Source organism: Hippichthys cyanospilos, chromosome 10 (genome assembly GCF_059441005.1).
Source record: "Hippichthys cyanospilos isolate Australia breed blue-spotted pipefish chromosome 10, RoL_Hcya_1.0, whole genome shotgun sequence".
In the NCBI taxonomy this organism is placed as follows: domain Eukaryota; kingdom Metazoa; phylum Chordata; class Actinopteri; order Syngnathiformes; family Syngnathidae; genus Hippichthys; species Hippichthys cyanospilos.
Genome location: NC_142378.1, coordinates 21157680 through 21176352, shown reverse-complemented (window position 1 = coordinate 21176352; position 18673 = coordinate 21157680). Strand labels below are relative to the sequence as shown.

Below are 18673 nucleotides of genomic sequence, written 5' to 3'. Positions count from 1 at the left end.
AACATTTGAAAATAAAGTTTGATTTATCACAAATAAAATAGAACTTTTTGACTTCCCATATATATATATTTTTTTATTTAAATGCTAATAAAACTTTTCAGGTGCTACTTAATATTGGTTAAAATTGAAATAAATTAATCAATAAAAGGACATGTTCTCGTCACATCCTGCGTCCCTAATGTGCTGTCCTGTTTGCAGATTGGGGAGCAGAACCACTGGCCGCACACCTGCTCCTCCTTCCAATCAGGAGACTATTTAGGTGCGGTCAGAGCTGGAGGGTGTCGCCGGATTATTGCGTCTGTAGCCCTCTTGTGTACATGCCAGTTCCTCGATCCCTAGCACCTTTGCCCTAGTGTTTTATTTGTTACTTTTCCTCCTTGCCTCCAGTCTGCCAGTTGGTCAGCACTTTACTTTGTTACTATGTATTTTCAGCGACGCCCTCCTGCTGGTTCTGCTCCCCAAGTCTTAGTAAGTTACTTGCTCTTTTGCATAGTCTCTTTTAGTTGTACTTTGAGTCCCCTTTTCATCGTTTTGTTGTACTTTGAAGTAACTTTGTTAGAAACCCACGCAGTGCGTGCTTTTTGTGTTCATAAACCGTTGTCTCTACTCCACGCTGTCTCCTGAGTGTCCCGGGGTTCACAATCAACCTGCCCGAGTCACAACTGTGACAGTTCTAGGCAGAAATGAACTTTTTTTACATACAGTATTTTTTTTCAAGGCTGTAAACACAAAACTTAACATTTATCCATATAGCATTTTTAAAACAGTTATTGAATTCTATTTTATTTTATTCAATATCTGAGCTCTATTGAATCTCATTAAGTTAAGTTGTATCATGTATATAATAACAAAACCTGATATTTTATCTCAATTGTAATTTAATTGTTTTCACATAGCTTAACTTTAGCTCAGATTTAAGTAACAGATGTTGGGGAAATACTATAGTTGGGATTTAATACATGTACACTAAGATTGTTATCCTTTTATTGTAACATAATGTCCTTTGGGGGACTACAAGCAAACACACAAACTTCCTGTGATTGTCAAACACAAACGACCAGGACACTTTGCGTGTGGGTGGCACATCTGGCAAGCTTGAAGCTAATAACCTACGCGTGTGCATTTGTGTTCATGTGCATGTTCTTTCTGGAAACCATGAATGTGATCACTCATAGAGTGGCAGTGGCATAATAACAAAAAAGCAAATAGCAAAAAAAAGAAAGTTTAGCCAGACGCCTCAGTTTTACAATTTCCGTTTCCCTCAAGGACCCTTAAGCAGACAGAATTAAAAGTAAAATTTTAACCACAAAAAAGAGCAACAATAAATGTGAAAATGATCTTTAAAAAGAGCAAAATATCAACCATATATACTATATATCAAAATATCAACAACAAAAAATGCCAGACAAATGTCAACGGGAACCAGGAAGCAAATTACTTGAGCACGAACAAAAGGAGCATGGAATCTCTGTAGAACTGTCCAACTCAAACAGGAAGGGGTGGGGGCTGCGAGGCAATGCCAGGTGGGCACAGGAAGGAACAAGAGGATTAGATTTGCTTAGGGCAAAGCGATCCACAGACGACGCAATCTGCTCTGCCCTCCACCCGGTACTCACCCACCTGGACAAGAAAGACATATGTGAGAATGCTGTTCATAGACTTCAGCTCAGCGTTCAACACCATAATACCACAACAACTCACCTGCAAACTGGACAAACTGGGCCTCAGCACCTCACTCTGCAGCTGGTTGCTGGATTTCCTCAGCCAGAGGCCTTAGGTGGTGCGTGTTGGCGACAACATCTCAGGCAGGATCACCCTGAGCACGAGGGCCCCACAAGGCTGTGTGCTCAGCCCCCTCCTCTTCACCCAATTGAACCACGACTGCACAGCAACCCACAGCTCCAACCACTCGTGAAGTTTGTTGACGACACAACACTGGTGGGCCTCATCTCCAACGGTGACGAGACCTACTACAGGAAAGAACTGGAGCTTCTGACCAGATGGTGCAAAGACAACAACCTCCTGCTAAACATCAGCAAGACCAAAAAGATGGTCGTCAGCTTCCAGAGAGGCCACACCCAAACCCCCCACTGACCATCGATGGTGCTGCAGTGGAGAGGGTGAGCAGCACCAAGTTCCTGGGGGTGCACATCAGCAATGACCTCTCCTGGACCACCAACACTGCATCTCTGGCCAAGAAAGCACAGCGGTGTCTCTACTTCCTGCGCAAACTGAAGCGGGCAAATGCCGCGCCACCCATCATGACCACATTTTACAGAGGAACCATCGAAAGCATCCTCACCAGCTGCATCACCGTGTGGGGCGGGAGCTGCACTGACGACAACAGGAAGGCTCTACAACGCATCGTGAGGACAGCTGAGAGGATTATTAGTGCTCCACTGCCCTCCCTGCAAGACCTGTACACCACCCACCTCAGCCACAACGCCATCCCGATTGTCACCGATACAAGCCACCCTGCACACAGTCTGTTCAGCCTCCTGCTCTCCGAAAAGAGGTACAGGAGCCTCCGCTCCCGCACCACCCGACTCAGGAACAGCTTCATCCACCAGGCCGTGAGACTACTGAACTCTCCCCCCTTCCCACCCGTGAAACTCTCTCTCTCTCTCCCCTCCTCTCTCCCACATTCAGCCCCAGCCAGAAGAAACACCTCGCTGGCAGACGAAGTTTGGGTCATTCGACCCCCCCCACCCCAAAAAAAAAAAAAACCTCAAACTTTGCTCATGCACTTGCAAAATTTGCACAGACTTGCTGCTGCCATATTTATTTATAATTATACTTCCATTGCACTAGCGATTACACTTAGAACTATAACAACTACCTCAAATGCACACAACTGGGACAACCACAGTCAGAGTTGTCTTGCTTTGTCTCGTACTGTTGGATTGTCTTGTCATATGCTGCTATTTATGTCTTGTCTTGGGGTATTCTTGCCATACCTGGTTTTTGTATTTAGTTTTTAATTTTAGTTATTAGTTTAGCAACACTAGGCAAAGTAGATCTAACATACTGCACATTACATTACTATAGATAAGAATCTAGTTTTTAGGATTATCTCATCTTGCGCACCTGCACTTTGTTATTGTACATGTAAAACGCAGAGGATAGTGAGAAACGCAATTTCGATTCCTTTGTATGGTAAGCACATGTGAGGAAATTGACAATAAACTTGACTTTGACTTTGAGTTTGACTTGAGGGTTCATGTTACATAACCTAATTTATTGCGGTAGATATGTTCCAAATCAGCAAAGAAGTGCCTCCCAGTTTTTGCATAAAAAATAGAAATATAAATAAAAAGATGGGTTTTTTTTTTTTTACAAATATTACTACAGTACTCATATTTAATTAAATCTTACACTGTACAGTAGTGAACTTTTTCCTTTGAAGTCTCGCGCAGCTGCGGCCATCTTAGTAGCGGCCAGGACGTTGAATTAAAGTCTAATCTGTACATGATCAAATATTATAAAAAAGAATAGTTTACCCCTCAAATACTGTTTTATTATAAAAGAAATCTGGGTAAAAGATTTTCAGCGGTCTGGTGAACGTCTGCTCCTTAGTGTGTCTCTCTGTGCCTCGAGATGTGTGGGCGTGTGTGCCTCTGGTCTTGGGTACGCTTGATGACTGACACGAACATGCCTGTGGGGCGGGAATAGATTAAAACCCCGCAGGAGGAAGAGACATTCGAAAGTCAAGAACAGACAGTCCACCGGAATGTTGGAAATCTGACTCAACATTGTTTGATCATGTACAGATTACTTTTATTCAATGTCTGGGCCGCTACTAATATGACCGTAGCTGCGCAAGACTTCAAAGGAAAGGGCTTCACTATGTTTTTCTTCCATCGCCAGGGGACGGACCTCGGTAAACAACAAAATGGAGAGGCTTCTTCTATTATGGATTTAAGAGAAGGAAATCACCGGTGATATGTTCTCTTTTAAAAAAAAAAAAACATAAAAAAGCATATCGGCATTTCCGTGACATGCGAGTAAAGTTGTTTTTGTTGATACAGCAAAGCGAAAAAAATAGTGCAGACACACTGACTGGCATGTTGGATGGTTCGTAAGACGAAAGGTTTTTGCGTAAGAAGGGGACAAAAAAACGCCGCGGTCCACGTTGTAAGATGAAAAATACGTTAAAACAGGGGGTTCGTAAACCGGGGGCCCACTGTGTGTGTGTGTGTGTGTGTGTGTATATATATATATATATATATATATATATACACACACCATATTTTTTTGGACTATAAGCCGTGACTTTTTCCTCATGATTTGAGCCCTACGCCTTGTAGAACAGTGCCGCTTGTCCGCTCTTTATTTTCCCACCAGTCAAGCAATTGTGTGTATATGCTCAAGAAGTCAGTTTATGGAACAACTATGAAATAGAACTGCAAAAATGTGAATCAATGCCTGTGCTTAAAAAGAGTTTTAAAATATATTTTCAAAAATATTTTTAAAACTTGTCTAAATTGAATAAGATTTCTGCCCTTCAGAAGTGCAGTACCACCTTTGTTGTTTTAGATTTGTTCATAGACTTACAGCACCCTGTTCTGGTTACTTCGAAATAATGTTTTTCTCAGTAGACGCCAGTTCTCCAATGTAGCAGCATGCAAAGACGACCGGTTAATGTTCAAGGATTGCTGATCGTATTTTGTTTTGCCTTGGACGAGAACTGTTCGTAAGTACACAAGTTGTCAAAATGTTGATACTGTTCATCTATTTTGTTTATCGTTAGAGACATTGGAAATAGAAGTATTTTTAGGTTGTTTGGTTGCTTGTTTGTTAGCTCGAGAGGTGCTATGTATCATTAGCGGTTTTATTTTTCTAGTTTTACGGCGACCTAAAAAGGGTAATGGTCAATGGCCATTGTTCAAATAAAGCAGAGCAAAAGGAAAGACAGTCTGGTTGTTTGAAACATCATTATCTTGCTGTCTAGGTGGCAAAAAATCCGATGTTTCGGAGTGAGGACGGCATAAAGACCTCGTATAAAAGTTTGTGTTTGATATACAGTATACAGTATATACGATTGTATTTATAATTTTAATGATTCTATATATTATTTAGGTGCAGTGTGTGCAATGCTCACTAAATTTCTCTGTCAATTAAACAATGGGAGACAGAATGCTGTTAAAAAGAGGATGTTGCAGTTGGTAGACGACTTTAAAAAATGTATATTAAAAAAAAATTAAAACTTTCATATACCATCATTTTGCATAAATATCTGATGTTATGACCTGTGGCTTATAGTCCGGAAAATACGGTGAGTGTGTCTGTGCTTATATATATATATATATATATATATATATATATAAATTTTATTTTTTTAACCCTTCATATACAATTTGCAGACAGTCCCCTGCGCACTCGCCGAGCCTCTGCTGCGCATAGGGATCAATGGTTCTGTTTAAATATTTTACAAATGTTTTTTTTTTTTGTTGTTTTTTTTTTTTTTACATTGTAGCAAGTAGTATGTGAAGTTCATGAGGGATAGGGCTATCGTTGGTGGAGGTATTGATCTCAAAAGTGTGAATATGGCACTGTCTTGCCAACTCTTCTTCAGTAGCCATTAAGACGAGAAAGCCCCCTCACCCTAAATATTCTTTTCAGATGTTTCTCACTTATGCCAAAGCCATGTCTACGTGCAAAAACGGATTTGATGTCTTTATATGTTAGGCCAATACTAAAATAAAAAACAAACTTCTCCCTCGGGTGACGTGTCGGCTCAGGCTGCTCCATCGCTGAGTTTGTTTAACTTCCGGTTCACATATGTAGGAAACAGGATCGCGAGCTCTCGCAATACTTTTTGCGGGATCCCGCAAGAGCTGGCAATTTTTTTTCTCCATGTCCCTGTACAAAAGTGCTGCCTTTCCAAAAGGCAAGCAAAAAAAAAAAAAAAAAACAGACATACACAGACTCCCCTGCACCTCCCACACTTTCTTTTCAATGTGCATTCCTCTATGAGTGGGTGGAAAGTTCAATGGGGATGTGGGAAACCCTGAGCGGTGGGGGATGGGGGCGGGGCTTGCCTCTACCAAGAACAAGGGTATGTGTGAAAATCAAGGCGCCACAATGAGTCACTCGCTCATGACGTCTAGTCGCGATGTTGCATTGAAATGTGACCAAAATGTAGAGTTGAAAATCCGCTACCCCATACTGTTGTTTTGTTTAGCAATAAATTAAGTTAAATTTCTCTCAGCTAGATTACTTCCCGCTTTAATGACGGCCTTGTATGTGCGCGACATTTGGTGAGAGAAGGACATCTGCTGGGTAAACATTGCTCTTGCATCTTTGATATCAACTGTAACCCATCCATTCATCGATCCATTCATTTTCCACAGCCGCACAGCCTTACTATAGTCGCTTGCTTTCTGGTGGCTATCACCGGGATTTTCGGTCTGCGACATTTTGTGTGATATTTCATCCTGTTTCAAGTTACAGCAAAATTAAAGTGACTTTCTTTCTTGTCCAAAGTACAACTCATCCTGAAGGCACAACCTACAGTACACTCACACCCATGCACATGAACGTGATCCAATTTACTGTTGATAATGACATGACAGGTGTATTGGACATATTAAATTGTCCTTAGGTATGATTGGGTGCATGAATGGGAATGCAGGGTGTCCCCTGCCTACTGCCCTTACTCAGCTGGGATAAGCACCAGCAGGCCTGCAACCCTCGTGAGGATAAGCGGCTTCTGAAAATGGATGGATGGAAATATTAAAAACAGTATTTTCTTTTTACAAAACACAAGACACAGTGCAAGCATGTGAACAAACGCTAACGCTCCCCATTCCCCACAATGCAAGTTTGTTTTTTTTGTTTTTTAATGGACCAGGCTAAGCCTGTGTTGTTTTCATTCTTATTCCCTCATGCATCCACTCACCCTCCTTCATGCCCCACATGTATGTTTCTGCACAACCCTCTCAAGAGTTGTTACTAAAATGCCCTTAAATAATGTCATGAGCCCGTCGATGTAGAATCATGACAATTTGGGCAATTTGGGGCGACCAGTATATCTAGCATGCATGTTTTGGGATTGTGGGAAGAAACCAGAGTATCTGGAGAAAACCCATGTAGGGATGGAAGGAAAATCCAAAATATAACAAAGTACATTCACTTTTTTTATTTGCTATTACAGTCAATGTATCGATGTACAGTGTACAATTTCAAAGTCAATTAAAAATAATTTAAAATTAATATTGTCTAATTGTGAGTTCCAAAAAGTTTTCCCTCTGGGTGAAATCTTGTTACAATTTTGAAGTTCAGTTCATATATGTTTGTTTGTACATATTTTGTCCTTTAATGTTATACCTCCAACGAGTAATCCAGGCATCTAAACATTAACACCTTGATATCCCAAATGACATTTCATTAACTCAGTTAAACCTCTAGGAATAGCCTTTACAACATAAGCAAATTCCTTGTATGAAACTGAAAATATTTGGGTTTTAAGGAAATCTACATAACTATAAAGGTTACCATTATTTTCAAACAAATCTGTAACAAATATTATACCCCTTTCAATCCAGTTCTCTTTATATATTCTCTTATTTTTAACAGTGATATTATCATTGTTCCAAATGATATCCTTATGTGGTGAAAAGTTGTGAACGTAACACAATTTCCAAGATAACAAAGCTTGCTGATGGAACTTTGAAAGTTTTACCAGCAATTTAGAAACATTATAATTACATCCCAATAGAAACTTTAAACTACCTATCTTTTTGAATATATTGTGAGGTATGAAATTCCCTAGTGATTCTCGGAGTTCCAAACAATTTTTAAGTCATTTGATCTGAAAGGTATGGTTTACATTGATAAAATCTAAAATCTCCAGTCCTCCTTGTGCCCTCTCCAACTTGACTATTTCCTTTTTAAGGTGATGTCGTCTGTTCTTCCACACAAATTTGATGAATAAATTATTAATTTCCTTACAGAACCCATCATTATCAAAAAGTGACAAAGCAGGGTAAACAAGTCTTGATACACCTTCAGCTTTTGACAATAATACTCTTTCATAAATTGACAGGTCTCTCTGGAGCCACATGTTAAGAATTGACTTGGTTTTCTTAATTTTAGGAACAAAATTGTTGTCTCAGAGTTAAATCTTTCGAAACATGAATACCAACATATTTGACACATTGTTTAACAGGGATACCAACCATAAGTTTCTCGTTAGTCTCATGTAAGCATAGAATGTCACTTTTTTTGATATTGAGCTTAAGCCTCAGAGAAATCACCAATTTCATGTAGTGCATTCTGTATTTGCAGCTTATCCTTAAGAAATAATACTGTATCATCAGCTAGCTGTGTAATTTTGATCTCTCTATTAATAATGGTTAAACCTTGAGTATGTGGATTATGTGAAATATTTAAAGACAAAAGTTCAGCCACAATGAAAAATAAAAAACAGGAACTAGGACATCCTTGACGTACACCCCTAGAAATAGAAAATCTCCTGGAAATGTTGGTGATGGAATAATTTGTATATACGTATATATGTTATCATATAAAAACACTTTGCTCGCACACCTCTTAACCTACTCACTCACACACACACGAACACACAAATATACACATACACACACACTCACGCTACAGACATAAACTACTCCATATATGGTATTATTTTGAACCTTGTAACCGCCTTCTTTGTAATCTTTGGAATAAAACAAGGAGGAGAGCCCCAGAACACCGGAAGACCCTGGTGCTCTCCCTCTTTTGCAAAAGATCGTGTTTGACTCAGAGTTTTGGCTTTTCTCCAGTCTCTTCTTATTGATAACTCTGACGGTTGGGATATAAAATGACAGAGCTATTTATGTCTTTGTAAAACATGCCAATATTACGAATAAAATTCTCTCCAAAACCAAAGACTTTTAGGGCTTGTATAATAAAAGAATGCTCAATCGAACCGAATGCCTTATAAAAATAAAGAAACACAAATAATCCATCTGAATTTATGTAATTTGAGTAGTCAGGTAAATCTAATATTAATTTAATATTAGAGGTAATGTGACGTTTGTCAGTGAAGCCATTTTTTTTATCACTTATAATTTCTTCTAGTTTTTTTTTAGCATAAAATTGTGATAAAATTTTATAGCCTATGTTTAAAAGTGAAACAGGCCTCCAATTTTCAATGAAAAGATTATCTTTATCTGGCTTAGGTATTAAGGTAATCATACCCTGCTTCATGGTTGTTGTCATCTCCTGTCTGTGTATACATTCTTTAAACATGAGCAGTAGAATGTCCTTAATCAAATTCCAAAAACATAAATACAATTCTACTGAGAGACCATCACTTCCAGGTGATTTTCTTAACTTCATGGAGTGCACAGCATCTGTGAGCATCTTGTGATCATGAAAGCTCATCTTCGCAGATCAATTTGAATTCTTCAGAAATCTGGGGAGCAAAATTTGGAATATGTCTAATAAAGGTTTCTCACTTCTCATTATCAAATTTTGATGTATATAAATTGTTGTGAAAGGAGGTAACATAGTTTGCTATACTTTTAGGGTCTGTATTGATAGTACCATTTATATTAAGAGACATAATACTGTTGTTCCCTTTCCTGTTTCTTTTTTCTAAACCAAAAAAATAACTGGAATTTTTCCCCCCTCTTCTAACCACTTAGCTCTGGACCTGATGAAAGCGCCCTTGGCCAGACTCACATACATTGTGTTGTTGGTAAGATATGTAGTGCAGATGGGTGGATGGCTAGCTAAGCACAACTGATAGACAGTGTTTGGAGTAATGCATTACAAAAGTATTGTAATTACGCTAATGCGTTATCTTTTGCTGTAATGTGGTAGTGTAATAGATTACACACATAAAATAGTAATCTTGTACTTGTTACAAATGAGAGTAACACGATGCATTACAATGCAGTTTTAGCCTGAAAGTGATGTTTTTCCCGCTCCCAAATCCGCCAAAAACACCGTGAGAGCGGAGGAGAAAAGTCTGTACATGAGGTGGACAGACGCCCATTACTTTCACTTCATCAGAGATAAAAGCAAAAAAGAATATATAGTTATTGTTAGGTGCACTTTGCACACCTAAGGAGCTGTCTTCATCACCAAATAGGACCAGTAATTTAACAAACCATTTTGAGCGGTGGCATAGTAAAGTAAAGTTAGCGAAAAGAAAACACGTGGAGGATTGGACTGTCTCGCTCAGGGGATTAACACTTCGACCTCAAAAGGTTAGGACCATGTCGTACGTAAAAGATATGCTGCCGCTTCCGACAGTGGATTCACCAGCATTTAGAAACCTTGTCAGCAAGATTCCTGTCACTACTAGCAATAATGACAAGTTGAGCCAACGCTACATTTCACTGTACAATTGCTACTAATAATTGTCTACAAATAGTTCTAGTCAATATTTATCAAGATGAAGCATACAAAATTAATGGTAAACTACATTTAAAACAATCACAATGATGTTGGCAAGGTGCTAACGTCAGCCCAACGAAACCATTTATTTTTGAGAAACATCTGTCTTTTACCTTTCAGACTAAGCTTGAATTTGAATATTAACAGTGAAATTGTAAAATGCACTTACTGTTTTTGCCTAAAGCATAAAAATGCATCACCATGCTATGAATCTAAGTAATAAAGGGATTAAAATACAAAAAAATATATATTGTATCTTATCTTTACGGTGTTTACAATACAATACAAATTAAATTATTTATACTGTTTTTAGCCTTAAGACAACTTTTCACTGGGTGTGTAATGAGCGCAATGAGCTATATTTAGAATAGCAAATCCATATTTCCAGTTATGGTGGTGAGAGTAATATAAAAGTCATGCAATAGTAGTGTAATGCATTCCATTCCAAAAACAGTAATATTATAATGTAAGTAATTTTGAAATGACAGTAAGAAGTAATAAATAATGCAATACAGTTTTGAAGTACCTTGGCCAGATGGAAAATGTGTTTGTTGGTCAGGTAGATGGATTGACAGAAATAGCTGTAACTACTGTTCTGCCGTTGTAGGAGTAGGAGAAGGGAATGATTCATTCTATTTCCTTGTGTGCTAGGTGTTCTTTTCCCTCGCTCCGCCACTGCTGCAGTTGCCTTTCAATAATCCTAATCAATCACAGACCCGCATCATAGATATTGAACTGCTTGAGTTTACTGAACGCATCAATTGATTTGATGTGCTGTATTTTACAATAAAATCTATTTTAAAAAACTATCAGAAACCAAGGCTGAGAGTTTAGCTTAAAGGGACACTGTGTAAGATATAAACCGGTTTTCATTAAAAAGGAATACATTAAATGATTGTAAATTTCATAAACTTGCAAATGAATGTGTTCTTAATGACCAACAGTATGTTTTAAATATAATCATAGATGTAGTTATCATTAAATTACACTACATGTGGGGTGGCACTTCTCCAGAGGTGTAGTCCTCTTAGTAGCTCTCTAATGTGGAGCCCCGACAACACAACATTCCCAGAGAAAGACGATCCACCGGATCAATGTCTGACTCCTTGAGCCCAGGCCCTTAAAACATGCGGAATGCTGAGGACGTCCTACATGCTCTTTTTCTCCGATCCATAAGAGTCTCTGGAGACTCATTGGAGCAGACTCCTACAAACACTCACACACACACACGCACACACGCACACACACACACACACACACACCTTGTCCCTCCCCCACAACCACTATCTGTCCACCTCCACAGTCAGCTTGTGGACGAAGCAAGAATACCAATGTGATGCTCTTAAAGGTGTAGCTTTGCATAACTCATTGCACTGCACAAAAACACATGCTCATGCAGTTTAATACTATTTTACTGCATTTATACAAATGCGTTAACTGTTATGTTAACCCCACCATCGATAAATATGCAAAAAAGATTATGTAGGTCAAGCATGTAGAGTATACATTACTGTATCATATAATCCAGTTTTATGTTATACTTATTATTAGATTTGGGTAACCATTTTAATTGACTCTGTTGTTGAATCCCTGCTGATGTATCCCCCTCCCCTTCTTTGAATTTTACTTTGAACACAGCTTTTACTAACTGTAGACATGTATTTTGAACATTGATTTGTATAATCATGAAATGAAAGGTATTTAAGATATTAAAATAAAGATGATAGCAATAAGTAATAATGGTAAACAAAGAATATATATGAAGTATTTAATTTAAAAATTTAAATATTAAAATATGCATGTTTATAGTTTTTTTAAAAAACATAGAGTATATCATACAACAGTGTTCCCTTTGTTTTTTGTATTTAACGGGGACCAAAAAAAAAAAACGCATAATGTGAAATTCGCTAAATAAGGAACTTCTCCTTCCACCTCCCAGGAATTTTCATGTATGTGTATGTGGGTAGCAGAATTTTTAAAATGTGAAAACTATTTTTACATCACATACAGTGGGCCCCCGTGTTATGAACTTAAGCCGTTCAGCGGCTAGGCTCGTAACCCGAATTAGTCGTATGACGGGCAATCCAAACCTATATTAATTAGTGAATGCGTGCAAAAACCTTATGTAAAAACCACGACCTTATACACATATTAAAAATTAGTAACAATCTACTGTACAATTAAATTTAATAACATAAATATCCAAAGGAAAAATGACATTTACCTTTGGGGCAATGCGACTTGAGCTGGATGGTGGGTGGACGCAGAGGGGAGCAGAGACGAACCCGCAGAATTTATTTTATTTTTTTCTTAAACGAGAACTTTTCTTAAACGAGAACTTTTCTTAAAAGAGAACATATCACCGGCGATTTCCTTCTCTTTAATCCATAATAGCAGAAGCCTCTCCATTTTGTTGTTGACCGAGGTCCGTCCCCTGGCGATGGAAGAAAAACATAGTGAAGCCCTTTCCTTTGAAGTCTTGCGCAGCTACGGTCATATTAGTAGCGGCCCAGACATTGAATAAAAGTAATCTGTAAATTTTGTTGTTGACCCCTGGCAAGGAAAGTCTTGCCCTTAGAAGACTTGCTTGCTTTCATAGCTTCCTTGTTCTTGAGCGGTTACGGCCATTCTCACTATCAAGGCTTACTATGCGTGCGCCTCCTTCGTATTTTTTTATTATCTCCTGCTTTGTTTCTATTGTCATCATCCTCTTACTTCTTCCTTTACCGCCACTTGCAATTTTACAAGCCATGTCAAACAGATAAAGTTTGCAAAGTCTTCACAACACACCGACCAGCTGTGCCATCAAGCTAGATGAAGGCGTTCGGCCAATAGCATATCGGCATTTCTGTGATTGACGTGACGCCGGCCAATAGCATATCCGCATCTCCGTGACTGAGACCGTGACTGCGACCTTAATCGACCAATAGCATATGGGAATCTCCGTGACTGAGACCGTGACTGTGACCTTAATAGACCAATAGCACATTGGCGTTTCCGTGACATGCGAGAAAAGTTATTTTTGTTTATGCAGCAAATCGAAAAAAATAGTGCCGACACACTGACCGGCATGTTGGATGGTTTGTGCGTAAGAGGGGGACAAAAAAACCCTGCGGTTCACGTCGTAAGATGAAAAATATGTAAAACAGGGGGTTCGTAAACCGGGGGCCCACTGTATTTGAAACAAAGATTACTTAGGTAGACATACTGACATTGACTTAAATCTTTAATTATTCAACATCATACAGTAAAGGTACAGTCCATTCCATTCCCATTTCATCCTTTGGCCATAGTAGGGATAAAACGGAGGGCCGGAGTTGCCTACGGAGTACCAGATCGGATCAGATTACAACTCGTGCCCTCATTGATTGATGTCATGCTGGTAGCCAATCACGTGTTTTGTAGGTGCCCATGTTTACTTTGCCAGTTTTGTCCAAGCTGTTGACCTTCAGAGCGCCTCTCTCCACAATATATATATATATATATATATATATATATATATATATATATTATGAAAAAAAAAAAAGTGAAGCATAATGCTACATTCACACCAAACGCGACAGTACACATCGCTACGCTCATTCGGCGGGCTTTCAGTCGCCGAGTGTTAATTGCCGGCATTTATCTTGTTCACACATTTGCGCAAGGGGTGGGGCTTGTGAACTTGTTGTGCACTTTACAGTGGATCTGGAAAGGAGAGTTTCTGAGAACTTTCACTTTTCTGGGATGTGGCAGAGCCAATGTTTTCTCCTACAGCACCTTCCTTTTTCTTTTTTTCAGTTGCGTGTTCCTCGGTATGCGGCAAAAAAAAAAAAAAAAAAAGTTTCAATGTCGCAATCAAGTGGCCGATACTGTGCTGTCAATGCTGCACTATTGTTATCTTGGCAAAGTAACTACAGTTCAACAAAAGGAAGTAAATGCTCCACATACCAGTTATCCTGAGTTCCCCCTCCACCATTCTACAAGCCAGGTGAGCGCTCTTGCTTGACTCCGTTTTTGTATTTAAAGCTCAGCTGGCCGTGTTGGATAGCTCACAAAACCACAAAACGGCTGCCATGATTAATTCCTGCCCCCTGTTTGACGGTGAACGTTCTCGAAGCTAATTGGCGTCGTGAGACGTGACGAGCAAACAAAGTTACATCTTTTTAACATTGGGTGATGGGGCAAAATTCGTGCTGCGATCGATTTTGCATTGCGCGGGACGTGTCATTCGCGTCACCGGATGCTCCGGCACGCCCTGTCACATGAAATACATTGACTACAAAGCAGAACTGTCTGCTTTTTTTGCCTTGTTCGCGTTTGGTGTGAACGCAACATAAGGGTGCAAAACATGAGGTGCGAAGTAGTGAGGGAACGCTGTTCTCAGCTCTTCTCTTTGCTCATCTCAGCTGCTCTTAATAGACACTTAAACACATTTCGTTTTTTTCTTACTCTCTGAAAACATTTACGTTGTAAATAAACCTGAATAATTAAATATTTAGCAAATAGTTACAATCAATTCAAATATGATATTAAAATATGAACACAAAATTTGATACAGCATTAAATGTCAAACATGAAAATGTCTAATTTGCACATATAAATATCTATACAGTCAAATATATATCAAATCGTGTTTTAAAATAATTGGTGCATTATATACAGTAGCTTAACTGCTACATTTTAATAAATGTAAACATGTTGGATATCTTTAAATAGTAAAACAGAGTGAAAACAATAATTATTACACTTGAACAACCCAGATTTATTCATAGAGTATTTTAACGACAACTACATCTATAATAATATGCTGTTGCCAATGTACTGACCATAATCTACAAAAGCAAATAATATTAATCATACAGTGGTAAGTAAATGCATTCCAGGAATTTAAATCAGGTGGTCGTAAATGTAAAAAACATGTTTAAACACGACGAGCCACCCATCCTATTCTGCAAATGAACGATGAACAAAGCAGCAGCACAGTATTGAAAAAGATCGGAAAAATATTGCAATCTGTGTGATGCAACTACCATATTGGCAACCGGCCTATAGGATTACATACATAAGCATGCCGTTCCATCTATGTAGCTGGGCTTCATGTCCACATTTCTGACCAACAGAAAGCATGACAACACCAAGTAGCAAGCATCTGCAAGGCTGCAGCTGCAGAATAACAATCAGCACATCAGAAGCAGTGCCCCCCCCCCCCCCCCCCCCCCACACACACACACACACACACACGCAATCACACACTGGCAATGAACCAGAGAGGAAGCCAAAGCGCCCTCTTGTGTTACAATAAATTGCGATTTCAGAAAACCACCACCACCACAAAAAAAATATATATATTGTCAGACTAATTTTCTTTGTGGGTGTTGTTCTGTGTGTCTGAGAGAAAAAGCGAATCACACATGAGCTCATCATGTATGTGAAACCAGATGTACTTGAAGGGCTACTGAGCAGCTTCTCACGTGTTAGTAGGCCCCAGTTAACCACAATGGAAAAGTGTGGCGCTGCACAGGAAGTGCTTGAGGGTGCGTAGGAGGTGCAAATGTTGAGAAAAGAAGGCCAGTTCGCACACGTGAAGGCTTCTATTTTTAAATGCACATGCTTTGTCTTAACTTTTGTCTTTTCAGTCAGGTAACAAATTCGTCAATACCTCCATCATGACCAAACAATTGTGTCTCTCTCTAATGCATATTAGTATTAGTGCAGGGGTGGAGAACCGGAGAACCGTTGTTGATATTTCCCTGTCAAAACACTTGATTTGAACAATCAAGATCATAATTAGGCTTCCCCATAGCTTACTGACAAGCTGTTTATTTGAATCAAGTGTAATGAGATAGGGAGATGTAAAAAACAAGCAGGATAAAGCTCAAGCTGAAACTTACAAATGCCCCTTCTACTATTTTTCACGCTCTAGAAACATACCATCACCCATGTATATCCATGTTGATACTAATACGATACACAAACCCTAAGATAAAAATCCTTAATAGTTTATCACCTTCTCTTAATAATGCAATTTTGTCTGACTAGTATAGATGTTAGTTGTTGAATACAACGGTGCTCAACTTTTTTCTGTTGTGTAACCCCCCCCCCCCCCCCCCCCCCCCCCCCCCCCCCCCGTGAAATGAATGTTTTTTGTTTTTGTTTTTTTTTAACCCAAGTATCCCCTAAACAGCACAACACATCTTTGGAAGAAAAAAATAAATACCTAACATAGTTGACCACCATCCATGTAGACTTATTAAACTTTGAAACGCCATTTGTGTTGGTATCTGAGTCTAGGCATTTTATATTCTGGATCTTCAGAAGATGGATCATGTAGCAACATCCATTATATTTGTAGCTTGTCTGCTAAAAAAATGTTTCAGATGACAATGCACATTTTTATTCAAGTTAACAAAATAAAGGAGTTTTCCATTCATTATTCATTCATTTTCTACCGCTCATCCAGGGTCGGATCATGAGGGCAGCAACTTTAGGAGGGAAGCCGAGATTTCCTCTCCGCAGCCATTTCATCTACGCCTCTGGGAATATCTCCAGGCATTCCCAGGCCAACTGAGAGACATGGTCTCTTCCAGCGTGGGACATTCCCGGAACACTTCATCAGACAGGTTTTTGTTTCCATGTGTCCCAGATCAGTGTCTCTCTTTCAATTTGATTGTGCACCTCTGCTTGTTGACCAGCTTGTTCCTTGTGTCACTGAATCAGCTCCCTCCAAGCCCTTGTGTTTGGTCCAGTTGTTTCTTGTTGTTTCATCATTTTGCATGTATTTAGGTCCCTGTTTTCTTTCAGTCCTTGATGGTTCATCATCAATGTCGACAGTGTTGTCCATGTCGCTTCATGCTACTTGCCCGTGTGTAGATCAGTTTCTCCCTCATGCCTATGAGTAAACCCACTTAGCACAAATACATCTCATATGAGACCCAGACATGGGCGACCAGTTCTAACCCATGCCCATTTAGGCCACACATATCCCAGACAGGACCGATAAACATTGACCAGGACTAACCAACGCCTATTTAGACTACACATAACCCAGATAGCACTGATAAATTCTGACCAGTTCTAACCCATGCACAATTAGTCTAAACAGATCACAAAGCCCAGATGGTACCCATATGTAAACCAGTATGTTTGCCCAGTTCTAGCCAATGCCTACTTGTTACCCAAGTAGGCATGAGGCCCAGATGGAAATGTTCACCGGTAAGGGATCAGAGTCATGCCACTGCTCCTTCACATTGAAAGGAGCCAGTTGAGATGGCTCGAGCATTGGGGCTAGGATGCCTCTTGTATGTCTCACTTGTGAGGTGATTTGGCCCTGTCCAACCGGGAGGAGGCCCTGTGGATGACCCAGGTCACGCTGGAGAGACCATATCTCTCCCCGTGCTCGTGTGGGCTTTCCAGATACCTCCCACGTTCCCTACATGCATATTTGGTACTGTATATTGGGCACTCCCAAATGCCCTTAGGGGTTTTGTGAGTGTGAATGTTTTTATGTCTCTGTGTGACCTGTGTTTTGCTGGCAACCAATTCATGGTATACCTCGGCTGTGTAAGGGTCCAGCACGCCTGCGACTCTGGTGAGGATAAGTGCAGTGGTGTACTGGTCCCTTGAGAAGTGGGTATATAAAAATGTAATGACTTAATTAGGAGAAGCAAGCACAATGTCTTGCAAGCACAATGGAAATGAAATGGTAAGAGGACTTTCACTTAAATAGTTCTTTTCTACCTTATGTACTCAAAGCGCTTTACACGAACTAGTCGTTCACCTACTAATGACGCAGCATCCGGAGTAACTGGGAGTTCAGTGTCTTGCTCAAGGACACTTGGACATGGTTTTGATGCTTGGGGGATCAAACCCACGGCCTTTCGGCTTGGAGACAACCACTCTACCACCAAGCCATGCCGCCCCTGTAAAATTTAAAATGTATTCATCATGAGGCAAACATTTTTAGTTTTTTTTTTTTTTTCAATTTTTCGATTTGTTTTACACTCCACTGGTCTGGCAATACATTATCGATTTCCACATGACAAAACAGAAACAAAAAATTTCCTTGTCTCTCTCACACACGCTACTGTGATCACAAAACTCATCAGCAGACATGGGCCCCTCTCTGCTCCATTAACAATCTTCTTCACTTGAACCACCTGGAGAGATTATAACTTTTACATCCTCTACAAGTGTTGTAAGAATACCGCCGATATAAAAATGCACATATATGCGTCAAAACTCGGTTTATGTGGCTGACAGGTCGATCTTCCCTCATTTCTCTCTT

At 39.5% G+C, this 18673-nt stretch overlaps 1 protein-coding gene across 5 annotated transcripts; it reads right to left on the bottom strand.

Annotated features, from left to right (window-relative positions):
- Positions 1–977: 977 nt before the first annotated feature.
- Positions 978–2589, bottom strand: LOC148417514 (uncharacterized). Of its 5 annotated transcripts, none has more exons than XM_088426060.1 (5): positions 2433–2589; positions 2303–2354; positions 2096–2231; positions 1702–1970; positions 978–1620 (listed from the first exon to the last, which is right to left on the bottom strand). In XM_088426060.1, exons 1-4 carry the CDS (start codon positions 2561–2563, stop codon positions 1774–1776), a joined length of 516 nt encoding a protein of 171 aa, XP_088282186.1. In that variant the 5' UTR covers positions 2564–2589; the 3' UTR covers positions 978–1620; positions 1702–1773. The 5 variants fall into 5 exon arrangements, 3 of the variants coding, with proteins under 3 accessions (XP_088282186.1, XP_088282187.1, XP_088282185.1); XM_088426061.1 differs by having other exon boundaries at positions 2096–2189; XR_015867008.1 differs by having other exon boundaries at positions 1702–1967; positions 2096–2189; positions 2303–2589.
- Positions 2590–18673: the final 16084 nt, after the last annotated feature.

Excerpts from the sequence above, each read along its gene's own strand:
- LOC148417514 (XM_088426059.1), bottom strand. The coding sequence starts at position 2,563 with ATGAAGCTGTTCCTGAGTCGGGTGGTGCGGGAGCGGAGGCTCCTGTAC. Across the intron at positions 2,232-2,302 it reads CCCACACGGTGATGCAGCTG|TTTGCGCAGGAAGTAGAGAC; the intron begins GTGAGGATGCTT and ends TGCCCGCTTCAG. Across the intron at positions 1,968-2,095 it reads CCACTGCAGCACCATCGATG|GTCTCGTCACCGTTGGAGAT; the intron begins GTCAGTGGGGGG and ends TTCCTGTAGTAG.